The 17,389-nt window shown below is 36.5% G+C and overlaps 2 protein-coding genes and 1 long non-coding RNA gene across 4 annotated transcripts in view; 2 read left to right on the top strand and 1 right to left on the bottom strand.

The window, feature by feature from the left end:
• Nucleotides 1-14,854, bottom strand: part of LOC125231909 (verprolin) — a 55,853-nt gene extending 40,999 nt beyond the window's left edge. Inside the window, exon 1 of the mRNA XM_048137543.1 lies at nucleotides 14,819-14,854. Within this exon, the coding sequence (XP_047993500.1) occupies nucleotides 14,819-14,839 (21 nt within the window). The 5' untranslated portion in view covers nucleotides 14,840-14,854. The remainder of the gene's footprint in view (nucleotides 1-14,818) is intronic.
• On the top strand, nucleotides 2,619-3,545 carry LOC125231992. The gene is made up of 3 exons (XR_007177690.1): nucleotides 2,619-2,680; nucleotides 2,972-3,074; nucleotides 3,416-3,545. It is a non-coding gene; the product is annotated as an uncharacterized LOC125231992 (long non-coding RNA).
• LOC125231761 (ensconsin) overlaps nucleotides 14,617-17,389 on the top strand; it is a 33,372-nt gene continuing 30,599 nt past the window's right edge. Inside the window, exon 1 of one of the 2 annotated variants that reach the window (XM_048137369.1) lies at nucleotides 14,617-14,754. The gene's annotated coding sequence lies outside the window, so the exon portion shown is untranslated. The remainder of the gene's footprint in view (nucleotides 14,755-17,389) is intronic. The other variant, XM_048137436.1, reaches the window with a different exon arrangement.

Raw genomic sequence — 17,389 nt, 5'->3', positions numbered from 1 at the left:
TGTATTGTCCTATTCTATGTCTTCAATATTGTATAACATGCCCCGAAAGTCTTTTGTAACCTCGGGCAATTTATTCCTTCTTCATTACATTTGCAGCTGCAGCAAACTTTGCAAATTGTTAACAAACACGACAATGGGCTGAGGAGCTTGGTTAAAGTGTCTCTCTTCCTTTTTTTTTCTTTTCATACTTGGCTAGTTCTATGATGAGTTCTTGAGTAGCTAATGATGATGATTAGATCCTGCTGGCCTCCTGGTAATATTTCAAAATTTTCCAAACTATTCTCTTCTCAGTCGGTGTCATAACCCAGGACACCATGAAACCTCTTCCGAAGACACGTTGCACACTTGATCACAATCAGCATAACCGCAAAAGATCCAGTTACTTATTTTTGAACACAGCAAGTAACTTGAAACCAATGAATATTTCTTCAACTCTAAAGTTGGCTAGTCCTTATTTGTCCAATCATTGGTCAAAAAATAAAATATTGCATAAATCGAATATCATAAACACTTGTTATTTCACTAGCGTTACTAAGCATGCACTTAAACACACACTGAAGTTTTCACCGCATGTCTCCACTGTCCTTGCTGATCCACTATGTTCAATGACAGAAACACTGCTGTGGTAAGAATCTATCTTAGGTTGAAACTAAAGCCAAGTTATAGACGTTCCAATAAACAGAGGGAAAGATAAAATAAAAATCACAAGGTCAAAATATTTTCCAAAAATATTTGCCAACTAAGGTTGCAGGACCATCTAGGTACTTTAACCATATGAGACATACGTCTCATTTACGTTCACCTACAATTATTATTATTATTATTTTTTTTTCCTCAAGTATGATGTCTGATCGCTAAGTGACTTTAATTTTTCTAACTCAAAAATTACTGCAGACTATAAAACTCCGTCTTGTTTGCTCAATAAAACTAGTATAGGGTAAATTAACTGGGGTTTTGAACACTTACATATATGTATTTTTCTTGATCCTCATTTTCTGTTCCATTCTTCTGTGTAGTGTGGCATAATATGGCACCAATAACAACATAATCATATTGAAAATCTTCAGTAACACATTGGTCCTATGAGCAGGTATGAGACCAGGCTCAAAAACTCTTACTCCTCCGTTAGTTGACATCAAAAGCCGGGTACTTCAACTCGAACGTCCCACGAAATATCTCAATGTTCACTTCATGTTTTTCGCGTCCAATTTGTTGTTAACTCTATTTCCATGTACTCAAGTCATGCACTGTTGCACTAACACCTTTTTTAACTGACTAATTATAGCCTAAAACTAATTGAAATTACTATGTTTTCACTAACAGAGCTCTTCGTTTCAAAACGTAGTTAACTCTCACATTTCTCTACGTGTGATAATAAGACGTCACTAAAAATCACACGTGCTTCTACACAATCAACTATACTAATTATTGGAAGCTACACAACACTGTAATTTCTGTGAAATCGTTTTCTTAAATAAAATTTAATAACTTCGCGCTCAGATTTTTTTTCCGTAAGGAACTGTCACTGTCAATATTGTCATCCTTAACCGTTTTTTTTTTTTCTTTTACAATTGTCCTCATGGGCGTATTTTCATTGTAAACACACTATAGTGTTTTGTGTAGTCACAAACATTAAATGCGTAGGAAATTGCGTGTACGCAACTTAGATTATAGTGTGACCAGGTTTAAAAAAAAATATATTGTGAGATTTTTTTAAGGAGCTACCAGACGGTCGGACCGCACTTGTAAGGGGACATGTGTTAGGCCCTATTTACAAAATACCGTTCAGAATCTACACAACTTGAATAGTTTGATGTGATTTAAGCAATAGAAAATTAAATTAACAAAATCTTTTGTATTTAAATACATCTTTTGTATTAATTTTACTATAATGAAGTAGAGAAAAGTGAAGTAAATTTTTTGTAAATGACGACACCGGACAATAAATTACTGAATTACTGAATATCTTTTGTCGAAAATTGTATGACCGATCAAGCGTACCAACTTAAAAACAATAATAGTTTGTGTAATGTCACCGATAGAACACCTTTTGGCGAAGATATATGTTATCTGTGGTTAAATTATTTTCTCTAATCTATGTCATGCTTACCGCTAATCCGCTTGTTCGCGAAAAAATGGCAGATCCGTTTTTGTTTTCTTTAGCTCATTATTAATTACGTGATCTACAACTAGAATTATTTAAATATTCGCTTTATTTTAATCTGCTTAAACAATACGACAGGCAATTTTGCGCCGACGCCGGTCATGAACCGTCCATATTCGCCATTTTGTCATTTTGCAAACTAAGAAAATGCAAACAAAACATTATTTGCCCTAAACACGCGTTACTTCTAAATAATTTTGTCGACAAAGTGAGCCTGTTTTATCAAATTGAACTCTGAACTGCAATTGCAATGTAATTTTCCGTTAGCGAAAGTGAGGTTACGAAATTGACATGACATTATTTTATGTACAATATGAACGTTCGTGTTGAGAAAAAAAAACGTGAATGCAATGGACATGTGTTTAGTTGTGTTTCTCATCAAGATAATAGAAGAATCTAGTGCTCATACTCATGATCTAATGAGCAAACAGCCCATGCAAAGGATGTCTTATCGGGCTATGCCTCAATTGATAAAGTGAACTAATTGCCTACTTCAAAAGCAGTTTTGCATGAAAGGTAAGCTTTTGTTTTATTATTTGATGTGTTTTCAAACTAGTCGTCGTTTTCGAAACCCAGCAGAACATACTTGCGAACTACAACGACTAGACCGAATATATTGGTGAAATGTTGCTTATTTCATTGTTCTGTCGTCAGATAAGTTAATGATAATAAATTTCCCACGTTAATTTCTGACTTTCACATTGCCTAAGAGGATCTTAAATATTCTAAATGTACGTGAAATAGTCCTAACTGTCAAAATATATTTGCTACTTTCAAAGAGGTTTATATGGTTGTTTGATTTTTTAGTCAACATCTAATTGGAATTTACAATGCCCGATATTTCTACACATCTGCCACAAATTTTATGGAAAACAATATTTATAGAAACTGAACATACCTTGGTTAAACGGTAAGCATTAAAAATATGTTCGACTAATTTATTTGATCTAGGCTACCTAACTGTTCTTGGAAATTGTAACGTTGTTTCCGTACCAACATATAAACTTCTCAATTATTTTTCTGAAGCGCTGGCTTATGGGCTATGGAAAATAATATTTGTAGGACCTCAAACGAATGTCATGGCATTTAAAAATAGGCATTGAATCTTGTCCAAACTTTAATTTTGTATTTTTCAAAGATAAAACTTGACGTCTGATACTTAAATAAAATTATGTAGACTAAAAATCCAGACTTAGCATAGATTTTATTTCTGCTACATTGAGTTTAAACAATGTATGTATTAATTTTCAGTATATGAAATGGGTAACCATCCTCGAAGAACATCAACCAGCTGTCGGCAATGTGCAGGTGGACTGAGGAATCCCCAGTGCGTGGTCACGGACCGTTCCCCATATATCTACTGACTTCATATAAATGAAAGGTACTTATATTTTATAATAGCTCGTACTATTTATTAAATTTAAAAGTGAACAGCTCATGGCATCATTATCTAGAAAATTGAAGTGAAGCGTAAAGCAAAACGGCGAGGCATGAGCGACCGGATAAAAATCAAACTTAACTGACTCATCATCATTTTATTGGCTAAGTAAACTTATTACTAATTTATGTCCTAGCTCATGTAGATATGAACTGCAAGGCAGGGGTTCTCAAACTTTTTTTTTATTTTTAATTTCCTTTTTGTAAATTTTGCTGTATGCATTGTTTTTTCTGACACAATATTTCTCATGGCCGTGTCTTAGTTCCAAAATTAAGCGACGCGCCCCCGTGAATAGATAAATGAAATAATATTGAACCCAATTTGACAGAACCCCACTCTAAACAATACCCTTTTCTTACTCTTTGTATATGAATATTTCTAATGTCTGACTATTTCCTTTCAGTGTACTAAAGGCTCACTGATCTACACTACCAGCTCATGCTCAACGTTACTGAACAGCAAAGTAATCCGACAATCAGACTGGACCCGGTCATGTTAGGTAAGTTTACATACTTAATGCGTACCACATACTATTTCTGAACCTCAGTAAAATATGATTTTATAATGATAATAGTGCTTATTATCTATGCCTACTTAACAGGAATATTACAAATTTCAATCAATTTTCATGAAATTCATTAAGCAATTGTGACAATGATCAAGCAGTGGTGGAGTTAAGGTATGGCAAGGTACGACCTCCCAGATGCTGGTAATTTCGTAGGAAATCTGGTGACGATTGTGTACCTATTTAACTTAACTAATAAAATATGTATGTTGGCATTTGGCATATGCCTGATCCGTGAAATATTGCGACAGTGTAAGGTTCCGTATAAAAGCTGTGTACACAATCTAAGTGAGATAACATGTCATGTGTACCAGTTGAAAATATTGTTCATACATACATACTTGTTTGTACTATAGCAAAAATATATACTTATAGAAAGTTGAAATTCGCACTGTGCATTTAATTTATTGAAATATTTGGCAGATATAGGCTACAGTGACCTCTCACCATCAAGAGGGACGTATGCTTGTTTACTACGGATGTAATATGAAAATATATGATGACTTATAAGCTAATGAACTAAATTAGTCCTAACATGATTAATACGTATAACCTAACAGACAGACATTTGTTCTCATAGTGAAAATATTCAGTATAAAGACTTTGTCAATTTATTGTATGATGTATGAAATCCTGTGAGACAATACATATATTATAGAGTTACAACTGAAATGCAAACAAACCATCCATCGAAGGAGGTACTGTCATAGTACCACATGCGTGTAGCTATTCAGTATTCATAAAAAAATGGCGGGACGCCCCATATAATATTGTACTTCAGCGCGACAATGAATAATCGCGCCCCCATAGCCATTAGACTAGAGCCTATCTTCTTGTATTACTAGGTCTTAAATCTAGGGCTTAGGTATCCTAGGTTATCTGAGATAATATAGTCTTACACCTAGATTATGATAACGACCTACTTACTGTCCTATCTAGTAGTTATCCTGCCTATAAATGAAATTCTGTATAACAGACGCCTTCCAGGAACATACATAACATCAGAGAGTGTTCATGGACTATATAAGACAGCATCGAAGCTATCCGATCTCCAATGTAAAGCGCAAACGTGATGTAAAGCTTTCAAAATAGCCCTGAAGATGGCAGAACCTGCTATGAAAATGTACTAGGCCGATAGAGCACAATTTGTTTTAACATGAAATTCTATTGCTATTATACATAGTGTACACACTTATGTTTCCAATTCCGGTCACTAGGTGGCAAACTCTTCTAAAGTGTTACAGTTCCGCGCCTCCTATTATTTTAGATACATGGGTATTTTTCTATAAGTACCTAGTATTTTACGTACTAGCCCCGCCTATCCCACAACTAGAAAAACATACATTAAGGCACAGAATAAATAATAGTACTGCGCATAGGCGCAAAGGAACGTCAAGATGTGCCAATGCCACCAATTGCTACGTAGCAATGCAAACCAAATGGCCTAATCGGGACGATGTTTAGTTCAACCACTACGATTATGAGCTAATTTCCTAGAAATAGATTTTGTCTAAGTTTACTACGCTACTTTAATTTTATTATTTTATTTTTACAGATACCAGAGGAAGACGAAAATATAATTGATTCTGTACTGATGCATGACTTCGCTCGGAACGCGGCAAGAATGAACAATGGAAGAAAATACTACAGACTTGTTTATTAACGATAAAGTTATTTTAGTTTTTATGAAATAGCGATGGAATAAAAATATTAGGTATATGAGTTTTATTTAGAGATGAAATAAGTCAAGAAATACAGCACACCCACTCATTTTCACAACAACAAATGTAGCCTGGTAAGGCTAATAAAATAAGGTTATTAAAATTCTGGTTGCTCGGCACCAAAAGTAACCTTGCAACGGCTACTTCCTATTATTTATTTGTAAACCTTGGTATCCAAGATGTGTTCTACAGAGCACATCTTAGATCCCTTGGTCACGGAACCAAATGTAACTAAACCTCCCCTCACCTTACTTATTTACTTACTTACTTGACTAATCAACAGTATAGCTAACCCCCCTTTAAATATACCCCGTAAATTTGGCCTTGTGATCGTCTAGCGTGAATAAATAGAACCCTTCGATGTGAACCGCGATAACCTAGATCCTTTAATGAGTATCAGCTGTATTTTTGACTATATTTAAATTTTTATTTATTTATATTTTGAAGAAGAATAAAGATTATTGTAGCATAATAATATAGTGTTATAGAAGAGTATTTTATCAGATTTAGGCCTAGAAAGTTATGAGAGAGAAAATTAATGACGTGATGAAGGAATTTTAGAATAAAAGTTAGTGAGTGAAACATACATGAAATAAATATTAAAAAATATTTTAGAAAACATCGGCTACGCTCTATTTTCGATTCCGGTTTGGGGTGAGAACTTGCGATACCGTCTGGAATCCTTAGGCCCAATCAAACCACATTATCGGGCATCCTAAGCGAGTAAGCCTGAAGGGCTATCTATCTACAAACTAACCCCTTTTTTATTTTGTTTCTTTTTCCCTAGCTAAACCCCCCTTTTCCCCAATACTGCTAATAGACCATAACTTCTCGATCCTTCTAATGTATCATCAAGGCTCCGAGTAGTTGCTACCACTGAGAACGAAGTAAGTAAGTCTAGTAACTCCTTGAAGCTTTTGACTTGTCATCAGTGGACGGCGCTCGCATGCCACTGGGCCCTATAACAAACCTATGCTTTTATTCCAAAGTATAGTTTGTTTCCCTAACCAACTTGATAGAATTTACCTTGAAAAACTAGTTAGCAACACTCACTGGCTCGATGCTACATGAAGAATCAGAAATTGCTACCACAATTATTAATTTCACTCAGATAAATTAAGTAATAAGAGATTTTATAAATTACCAGTTTTACCACATATTTTAAGATAGTAAACACCACATTTAAAGTCCATTTAAACCATATAAATAGTAGTAGTTAAATTATTTCTCCACAATACACGTTGACCAATTATATTTTAAGACCAATTATAAAAGAACTCTACTTTCATAGAAATAGTGTGTGACTTTACCCTAATCCTATCGTTTTCCCTACTCTAACATATCTGAAACACAGACCCTCACTTACCATAGATCTTGTGTTCAGAATATGTACAAGTGTATCCCTACTAGAACTGTACAGTTCAGCCAGCGAAGCTGAGATAGGCAACCTATAGGCTTGAGTTCTGATCCCCCTCTGCTCTTGCCCGCGGGCTAGGGTAGCAGAGAGTAGATCGCCCTATCCGTGTATATATCCAGTATTCTAGGACACACCAGTACCAGCCACATGGGAGACCCAGCTGCGATCAACTTTACTTAGATGTGGATCGATCACAACCGAAATCCCCAGCGACCAACGCCAGCATGGACCAGAGCACCGAGTAAATAAATATAAATATATATAGGACCCCAGCCTCAAATACTGCCGACTTCAGTGAGCAAGGATTACTCCTAATGTCTTTCGTCAATCGTGAAAGTCCTCACTTCCATCTAACAGTTGGACTCTTTGAGACCGGTGAGAAAATACGCTTTTGTAAGTAAATAAAAGCGCCCAAGCCCTCCACTTGGAACAAAAAGACCCCTAAACGCCTCTTATTTGACACCGTAAGGGAAGAAGCGCCTAGCCGGACAACAGTCTGTCACAAACAATAATCTGGCTTATAACTTCCACAAAATAACCCCATAGAAAATTACTAAATTCAATTTTACTGACCAACTAAACAAACGAGTGAAGTTTCCTTTACGTGCTATAATCTAAGCTTAGTTTTGCAAGAATTACTCCCTACAAAACCAAACACAGACTTATCTCCAAGCACCAGCCATACATCGACCCAGTCTTTGTATTGCTTGACGGCACTCATGAAACCAAGCACAGAAAACTTCACTATACACATTAATTTAAATGTAACACTACACTATAAATAGAACACTAAAATAACCCCACAACTGACAGTAAAGCAATTCCACCACAGGTCTAGGTTCAACTGTACGACGATATTGTCCCCGCACAATCAAACAGAGACACAATTTCAAAGTTTACAATCACTTAGAATAATTTCCAAGTAAAAACAAACAGAGAAATAATAGCAGAACAACTTCACTCACCAGTATAACACACGAAAGCCAGAGACACTGTTAGTCTTGTAGATATTTTAAGAATGACGCGCGTCGGCTCGCTCCGACCCTTTTATAGTATCTAATGGAGACACAACAGAGACTGGGGACATAATGGAGACTGGAGACATACTGGAGACTTAACAGAGACATAACAGAGACATACTGGAGACTGGAGACATAATGGAGACATATTGGAGACACAATGGAGACATAACAGAGACATACTGGGGACTGGAGACATACCGGAGACACAACAGAGACATAATGGAGACTGGAGACCTACTGGGGACATAATGGAGACTGGTTTGTTTACTAAGCCGTACACCCTATACATTTAACGTCCATGTTCTCTCAGCAAATAATCGTTTACCTATCAGTAGTAACATCTGCATGCTTGCACGTGTTTTAGAGAGAGACAGAGCTATTGGAATTGATACCTATGTAGTCCAATAATGGAGCGTTAAGTAAATCGATAAATACTTTTACGTAAATATTATTTTGTGGAACATTCTTATTTATTTTGTAAGTAATTTCGCAATGAAATATTTTATCTGTTACTAAATGTTACATTGAATGATATATTCAGGAAGTATAATAATCAATATTAGTCATTATTACCTCTCTGACTCGTAATTGGAACCAAGACATAATATCGGAACGCTATGCAGTTGACAACTGTCAGTGTCAGTATTTCGTCCATGTGAACGTAGTTTGTTGATAAATACGTTTTTCCAACCTGTTTTACATCAAATAATAGTGAATTTTATGAGTGAAGACGTGACTATACATGTGATTAAACATCACAGATATTATTTGTTAAAATATCCAATGAAATCCCAAAGAAAATATGCACCAAATAGTTGGTCAAGGAAAAGTTGATTCGCCGTAAGTTTTATATGTAATAACGAGTCCATTTCCTCGTCATAGACGCTTGTTCTGTTACAGTGGGCGGCACTTTCAGAGGGTAGCGGGAGTGGCCATACTGTACGATAGTACTCTTTATTATACAGTGCTTAAAGTCACAAGAAATGCTAAAGCAGCAAATTACATTTATTTACCAAAATGTAGCCTAGTCACATTAAATCTAGTAATGTTGTAACTGTCGAAACAACCATTGCATCTGCTGAGGTCAAAAAGGTTTATGAGTGGTCACTAATGTCACAATGCACCAAAAGATGCAGCAAGGAACAATCCTAACAAGAATCAACAACAGGATGTTGCAATGTAGTTGATTTGTAAAAGTCCCATATGGACCCGAGGATTTCAGGAGAAGATAATGAATATCGAGTATACGGATATTTTATTTAGTGCGTTTATTAAACTATTATGGTTAGGTTACCTAAAGAAAAAAAAACAGAACTTTGATGAAACCTGTCCGTCCTTCTATTACAGCCTTATTATTGGGTTAGTAATTCAATAAACATAATTAATACATGTTAGCCTAATTTTTTTTAGGAATTTTTTAGGAATTTTAGGTCAATTTTACTCAGAATCACGAGTACTTTCAATCTCACTGGGAGACAAAAAGTGTCCTAGAATTTCCATACATTTTTGTTACTTTACTTTTGTCACCCCACACATGTTTTTTTTTTTTTTGATTAGCGATCACCGCCCCCACACGAAACACAGGTGTTGGAGGTACGGCCTTTAAGATGGTACGCTCTTTTCTTGAAGAAAGGTCGTATCGGTCCGGAAAAAGGCATGTACGGAAAATGGTAACAAAATAAGAAAAAATCGTATAGGACATTTTTTTTTAACTACTAGGAGTTAGTGATTCTGAGTAGGAATACCATAATTTTTTTCAAAAATATCACATTTCATAAAAGTGGCGAAAAAATAAATAAATGCTCACTTAACAAGTGCATAAAGTAGGAGATTTGCAACGAGTGACGATACATAAATGAAAACAAGACAGAAGAAAGTTTAGAAAAACGTGATAAGGCGATCTTTTGGACCTAGATGAAAAACACACCGCCAAGTCCGACAGTGACAGCCATTTAGCGAGTTTATTGCATCTAGACCATATTACGAAACCGATTATGTTTAATGAAGTCACAAGTCGAATCCAACCACACGATGCAGTCACTGACCGCCGCCAAAAGGCAGATTGTGCAGGCTGCTCCAGATGCGTTGGCCGCGGCACACATCCGAGCGTCCGAGTTCTACTTACACAGTTACCGTGTGCGTGTGTGCGTGCTCACGCAACCGCGGCTGACGTAACCGTGCGCCTGTGTGCGTGCGTGATCTTCAGCCGCGGTCACTGACCTGGACCAACAAATACAAAACACTCTGGACGTGGACACCTCAGGCAGAATGCATAATTTAATATGCCATTAAGGATTACAATAACAATCCCTTTGATACTCTTACCGCCAGAAATAAAAAAATAGTCAAGGACCCACGATCGAAACTCTATGTGATCTAGCTAATATATTTCTAATTTGGAGGAAGGAAAACTTTTGGAATGGTCAACTTTTGCACCAGATACGATCCGCACACAAGCATCAGATGTCCTTTCTCTATCTTTTATTATATCCCAACTACCTTATAAATGGTTTGGCCTCTGACCCCCAGCCCAGCACCCCATTATCTCGGTGACTTTCTTTGAAAATAATTGAAAATCCAGTATTCTATAGCATGAGCTTTCGAAATTTCGTTGGAATAATTTTTTGCCATACATTTTCTCCCAGTTTCCTAAATACATACATATATGCATGTTGTCTAAATATACGTACTATATGGTTAAACCATATTTATTTATTGACCTAGTGCGTTTGTGAATATTGGCGAGAGGGCGCGGCGCCGGAAGTACCTCTTACCGCCAAAACCGGCGGAAATGGCGCAACACCCGAGCCCCCTGTCGCCCCGACCGAAAACTAAAACCTGTACTAGCATAAATGCTGAATGTTTATGTTGATCTGTTTTGCTAGTAAAGTGTTAAATGACGCTTCTTTAAACAAAAACGTCACTTTTGACACTGACTTATCCGATCCATATGTTAACTAGAGCTAATCTTAAAATTTGAATCGGATCGATACACACGCATATGTATAGTCACCGTTATAAATAAGATATGATTTCTGTACCTTGTCACATTAAAATCTTGTTTGAAATGTCATACGAAGTTATCAAATGATTAAAAGTGACAGACAAGGTACAGAAATCATCACTTATTTAAAACGGTGACAGTACCTCTACATTAGGGTGGGTCATTTTTACTTTTTTTTGTTTTCTTAGGGGGCACAGTCACAAAAAGGTGCCATTTTGTAATTAATTATTGCACAATTTTTTTTTTAATTTTTATGTTTCATTTTTTGCCTCGAATTTCAGTTGAAGTTTTTGTATTTTGTATGGAGTAGGGTGTAAAAAAGGTTTTAATTTTTGAGATTTTTTTGTTCATTTATTTTCTTTGAACCCTTAGCATGCTATTACGATGCCAATAATAGTATATATTTATAGCAAAATTTTAAATTAGAAGACAATACATAGATATACTCCGCACAATACACAAAATGTACTAAAAAATATATGAAAACTTCAAAGTGGATCCGGAGGCAGAAGATGATTCCAATTGCAAAATAATTTTTGCAATTGGAATTTTTTTGGTTTATTTGCATCAGTTGGCAAGTTTTTGTAACTGTGCCCAATGAAAATAAAATACTTTTTTTTTCTCCATACAAGAGTGACCCACCCTACTCTACATGTGGCTAGCCTCTAGTGTTGCGGCTTTAGTCATATTTTAATTAAAGTTCTCAGTACCAGGTTAAAAAGTGAAATTTAAATATATAAATTTTTAATAAGTATGTAATGCAATTATTCAGTTTCATTTACAAATTTGTTCTAAGAATCAGTTTCATTGAAATATCGTATTATGTAATATTTTAAAAATAACTTGTTATTATTTTATCAAACAAGAACACATTTAAAACATGGATCGTATAAGGCTAACGCAGCTTTTTTTCTTGCTAGTACAAAAGACATCAACGCGACACGGTTACTGTAGTGCGAGTTCTTAATGACCTAGATACTAAATAGTATTTTACCCGTTACATTTTTTACGGAATGGTCTTTTGAGAAAATAAATACACTGCTTAAACCTGCCCTTCTGGATCGTTACTCCATCTCGATGGTTACTGTAACAATCAGAACTTAACCAATCGGAGCAAAATTTGATATTCTCTCTGAACAAATAATGCAAGTGTCAGATTTTTAGTTTTTTGGGTAATAGTTATCCATTTTGGTATTTTTTGATGGGCTTAAGTGCTTATAAAAATAAACAGATCAAAAAAGCTCAAAAGTCCGATAAATATAATTATAATCTGTGATGAAAATCATTGCTCTAGCTTCAAACCCCAGGGAGGAAATAATCGGGAGTGTTTGTATGGAAAATTGACCCCACTGTTGCGTCCCTGAATACGCCAGCTCAAGTTCGACCACCACCGGAGGCCTGGCAGTCATGGCACCTTTAGAGACATTTGCAAAGTTTTACGTTCAAGTACTTCCGTTACAAGTAAAATGACAGGTAACAGGTTTTTTTAAAGGTTATACAACAATAACCCCGGAATACAAATATCTTAATCAAAATGTCACAAGATTCTGGACACTTACTATACGTAAATCTGGTTTCCAGGTTAAGATACCTAAATTAAATTTGATATTAGGTCTAAATACGATACGGATCGCATATGTCAATGTAAATAAATAAAAAATGACGATTTATTAAATGAAACATGTAATAAACAAAATAGATTTTGCCGATGCTGAGTCCTCCGACCTACTACATTTTGGTCTTATCTTAAAGTTTAATTTCTATTGAAATAAAAAAATATATACATTTAAATACTTAGGTGGTTGTAAACTACATAAATATGTGATTCATGGACATAAATTAATATTGTGCGTGTAAGATCTAATAAGCCACAAATAGAACTAATTGTATTTAACAATTTATTTCTGCAACAACAATGAAAATTAAATCGACGGGCGAACGCTATTTCATTGTACACCTACTTGAGAAACAATATGAAATATGACCAGTTCCAGTTTTCGATTAGTTTATAAATTTACCAATAAAACATTAGGCTCGGAATAAAATTTAAAAAGTGGAAAATTACTGACTATTGTCGATGGATCAAAATCTCACCCCAGACTTTGATCCCTCGTCAATAGTCCGATCTGCCATCTATGTAAGTCACCATGACCTCATCCCATCAATGGTCATCGAAACTTACAAAAAAATACCTATGTTTCTTGTGATAACTAGGACGAAATGATTATTTTCTTATACCTAATCTGTTATTAAGAAGCGATAGATGTACGATAATGATCAAATTATTCGTTATGGTGTGAGCTCGTCAATTTAGAGGACATAAATACCTATATTACCTACACTTAGTTGCAACGCGATGCGGTCCTTACTTTGTAATAGGGTAATTATTGCCTGTTTTAAGCACACATTTATTACATACCAACGTTAACGAATTTGCTTTGCTTCTTGTTAGTTTGATAAGTAAAATCAAAGGACACCTAATTAATTTGTAATTTGTTTATTCAATGTGCATGAGATAAATTATTTAATATTAAAATGTTAAAAATTTGCACGCCTGCATGCAGGTTGAATATGCAGGGAAAACTTAGCCATAAGACCTACCTTGTTACCATATTCAAGCAAATAAAGATATTTCATTTCATATTTCATTTCATTTCAAAATTTGGAAACATAATTAATATAAACAAAATCCGTATACGAAAGTATCTCGTAAGTATAGTAATAGCACTATCACCTGTATAATTGTAACATAAAAACGTCAATTACATTATTGGTTATTAAGAAGAAAGTTTAACGCATACAATTACAAGTGCAATTAAAATGTAAATCTGTTAACACACAGGTATATTTTTATTACTTGTAATAATATACTGTTGGCTAAAACCCCCTGAAAGTATATTTGCATGCATACAGCCTAAGTAAATGAATGTATCTATGTAAATTTTATAATACATGAAAAACATTTCCCCTAAAGTGTTTCATTTGCCTTAGCTTTCGATTTCTAGTTTATAAAATATTTTAGCATATCGCTTTAAGTTATTTATATATCGGTATAATTAATTTGCGATCACGTTAAGACGTTAACTACGGTCGTAGGTCAGTAACTAAATTCAGACAAAAACCAATGTTATCACAAGTGGATGCCTCCTATAGAGACCCGTGCGGATGTTACGAGTATCTTGAGTCATCTATTAGCTTTAGACAAAGCGGTGCAGGGTCGCGGTGGCGAGAAGAGTCATCAGAGTCAGCAGGACACGGCTTCAGGCACTGAAAGCGCGGGTTGAGGTGAGGCGGCGCGCGCGGGGGGAGGCGCCGCAGCTACTCGGTGCGCCGGCGCCGTCGTCGCTCACTCGTTCGCGCGCTCTCGTCCAGCACGCACGTGTCCGCGCTCCGTCGGCTCCAGCACTTTAGCCGCAACCCCACGTGAGTGTCCCCGCTCCGCCTCCGCTACCGCTCCCGCTTGGTAACGTACCGCACACACACTCACCACACAGCCGCGCGGTTGCATAAGGACGCTTCCGCGTCGCCGCCCGTTATGAAACGAGATCGAAAGTGAAGCTAGCGCCACCGCGCGGACCCGCCCGCCACTTATAATTAAGCGAAATAAATGGAATGCAATTGTGACGTTGCCTCACCGCGCAACCTCGGACACCGAGCCAGTTTCGACACTCGCGCTAGAAATCACTTTCGATAGCATTGAAGCCGCAGCACTGCCCCAATCAATTGGACGTAGCACCCCCGAGCTCCAACCCCCAGAAATTTCCCCCACCCGCACTGTAATTGGAACATTTGCGCAAATTTCGTTCATTATTGAGGTATTATACATTTTATTTAACTTATAATTGCATTTTCTTACAGCATAGTTTTACTATTTAATATTATGAACAAAACCCATGTTTTTAAAAAACTGACAGACTGACTTGACAAATTGGGATAACGATCTCTATCTGCCCTATTCGAGCAAATAATTCTAAGATGTCACAGCGATGACAGATGTACAAAGCCAAAAAGTCACCTTTGACACCGACAGATCGGTATCGTATCGCATCTGAGAAATTAGGCCGTATGAGTCCGATGCCGGCACTCCGTCTCCCGAGCCTCGAGCACGTGGGATTGCGCAACCCCTCTCTAGACCAAAACAAATTACCCAATTAGGAACCCAAACAGTTAGCAATGTTTATCACTGATACCATTTAACAAAAACAACAATCAAAATAAAAACTATTATTGTCATTTGTTTCTTTGAGAGGTCCGCGTGACTTTGTACCCGGGTCGGCCGTGACCCCTTCCTAACGCAGTGACCCACCCCCGGCCCTTGACCTCACCGTGCTTACACGGCTCATTACGATTAATTGGCTTGCGGCCGGAAAATCTTAATTATTTCGCACTAAATCTGAGTGACACTCAATGAATTAGAAAGCTATTTGGGATCGACGTGCGCGAGCGCTGCTTGTTACCTAATCTCGACTCCTGCCCATTCATACCGCGAGTGTGCTGTCCCCGACAATTACTTGACATAGGAAAGCCCACTATATTGTCACCCATAACGTCTAATCTGTAAAGTTTACCTATATACATTTGCCTTTTGGGATATACTCGTAATCTTATTTTACCCCGAATGGGTACGGGATAAGAATGTCTCTACCCCCTTTCTTCCCGTAGGTTTAGAAATTGACCATACGATATAGATATTGTGGTCTGATGGTGTCTAGCACGATGGGTTAGCAGCTTATCACAGCAATATCACAATTCTTCATTCAAACCCTTATGAGTGGCACTGAAAACATAAGCAGTTTCATGTGCTCTGCCTATTCATTTTTTAGTTTTAGTCCTTTCATTCATATGTTAGAAAGCACATGTCAAAAGTCAAAGTAAACAATAGCGGCTAACAGCTGACGCCTTGCACAACGAGTCCCGATGACCCGCGCGCGCGCATTCCGCGCCGCTCGTGGCGCAAGCGCCCTCCTTCCGACTTGTTTCCGTTCCTTCATTAACACTTCCAAAAGACACTTATTGTTTGTTATATCCCTTTACAATTAGTCACGCTCATTGATATTAATGCAATTTCTTGATTATAATGAAGTAAATAGGCAACTATTTATCATGCAGATCGGGCCCACATGTACATACATAGAACCGCTGTTTCCGAAAAGTCGCTGGTTCGAGTTATGCCACAGGTGTGGATTTTTAAATTTTTCCTTTGATTTGGGTAAATCATATAATATATAAAGGCTTTGTCAAAATCTTCAGCGGGATGCACAAATGCTTGATATGAATAAGTATCATATGACACATTTTAAACAACTTGAGTATCATAAATCAGCGGTAAGAGTTAGGGCGTCCTTGTGGATTTAAAAAAGCCATTTCTCAAGCGTCGACTCTATGAATACTAATGCGAGTTGCACCACACGAACTGTGACCTGACGTTTTATTGCGAAGATATGATAAAGACACAGCCATTTTAGTGACACTATAGACTATATATGTATATGTTCCATCCTTATTACCAACGTCCGAGTAAAAAGACAAACTTAGATATTAAAATTTTAATTTTAGTGAAAATTCCAAATTATATAAAAATGCTAATATACCTACGTTGGGACTTGAGAGGCAATTTTCGTTTACTTTATTTTCTACTTCTCTTTTCCTTCCACCTACTTGTTGACTCGACAGTTTAGGGCCAATACAAGCAACTTGTATGGGAACAGCACGCCGATTACAAAGATTGTAAAAGTTCGTTCAAAGAGCTATATACCTAGTAAGTAAATAAAGCATGGAAATAATAACGTGACTATTCGATTGACGTTAGTCGATTAATGTTGTCATAGTCTGTTTATTCTGCATTTATCACAGGCTACAGATACATTCAACACCTGTTAGCGTTATTAGCACTTCGTATGTTTATCCAGATTATTTACTAGTAAGGCTTTACGCGTATCTGGGAAACTATGATCAATATGATGTTACTTTATGTTAATTAGCTAGATAGATGCGTAACTATTACGCGTTAAGGGTGAGAGGTTGTACGTTTATGAGCAGATTTCATATTGATAACACG

The sequence above is a fragment of the Leguminivora glycinivorella genome, chromosome 1 (genome assembly GCF_023078275.1).
Source record: "Leguminivora glycinivorella isolate SPB_JAAS2020 chromosome 1, LegGlyc_1.1, whole genome shotgun sequence".
Classification (NCBI taxonomy): domain Eukaryota; kingdom Metazoa; phylum Arthropoda; class Insecta; order Lepidoptera; family Tortricidae; genus Leguminivora; species Leguminivora glycinivorella.
The sequence above is the reverse complement of the archived record's forward strand: the minus strand, read 5'-3'. Positions and strand labels throughout refer to the sequence as shown.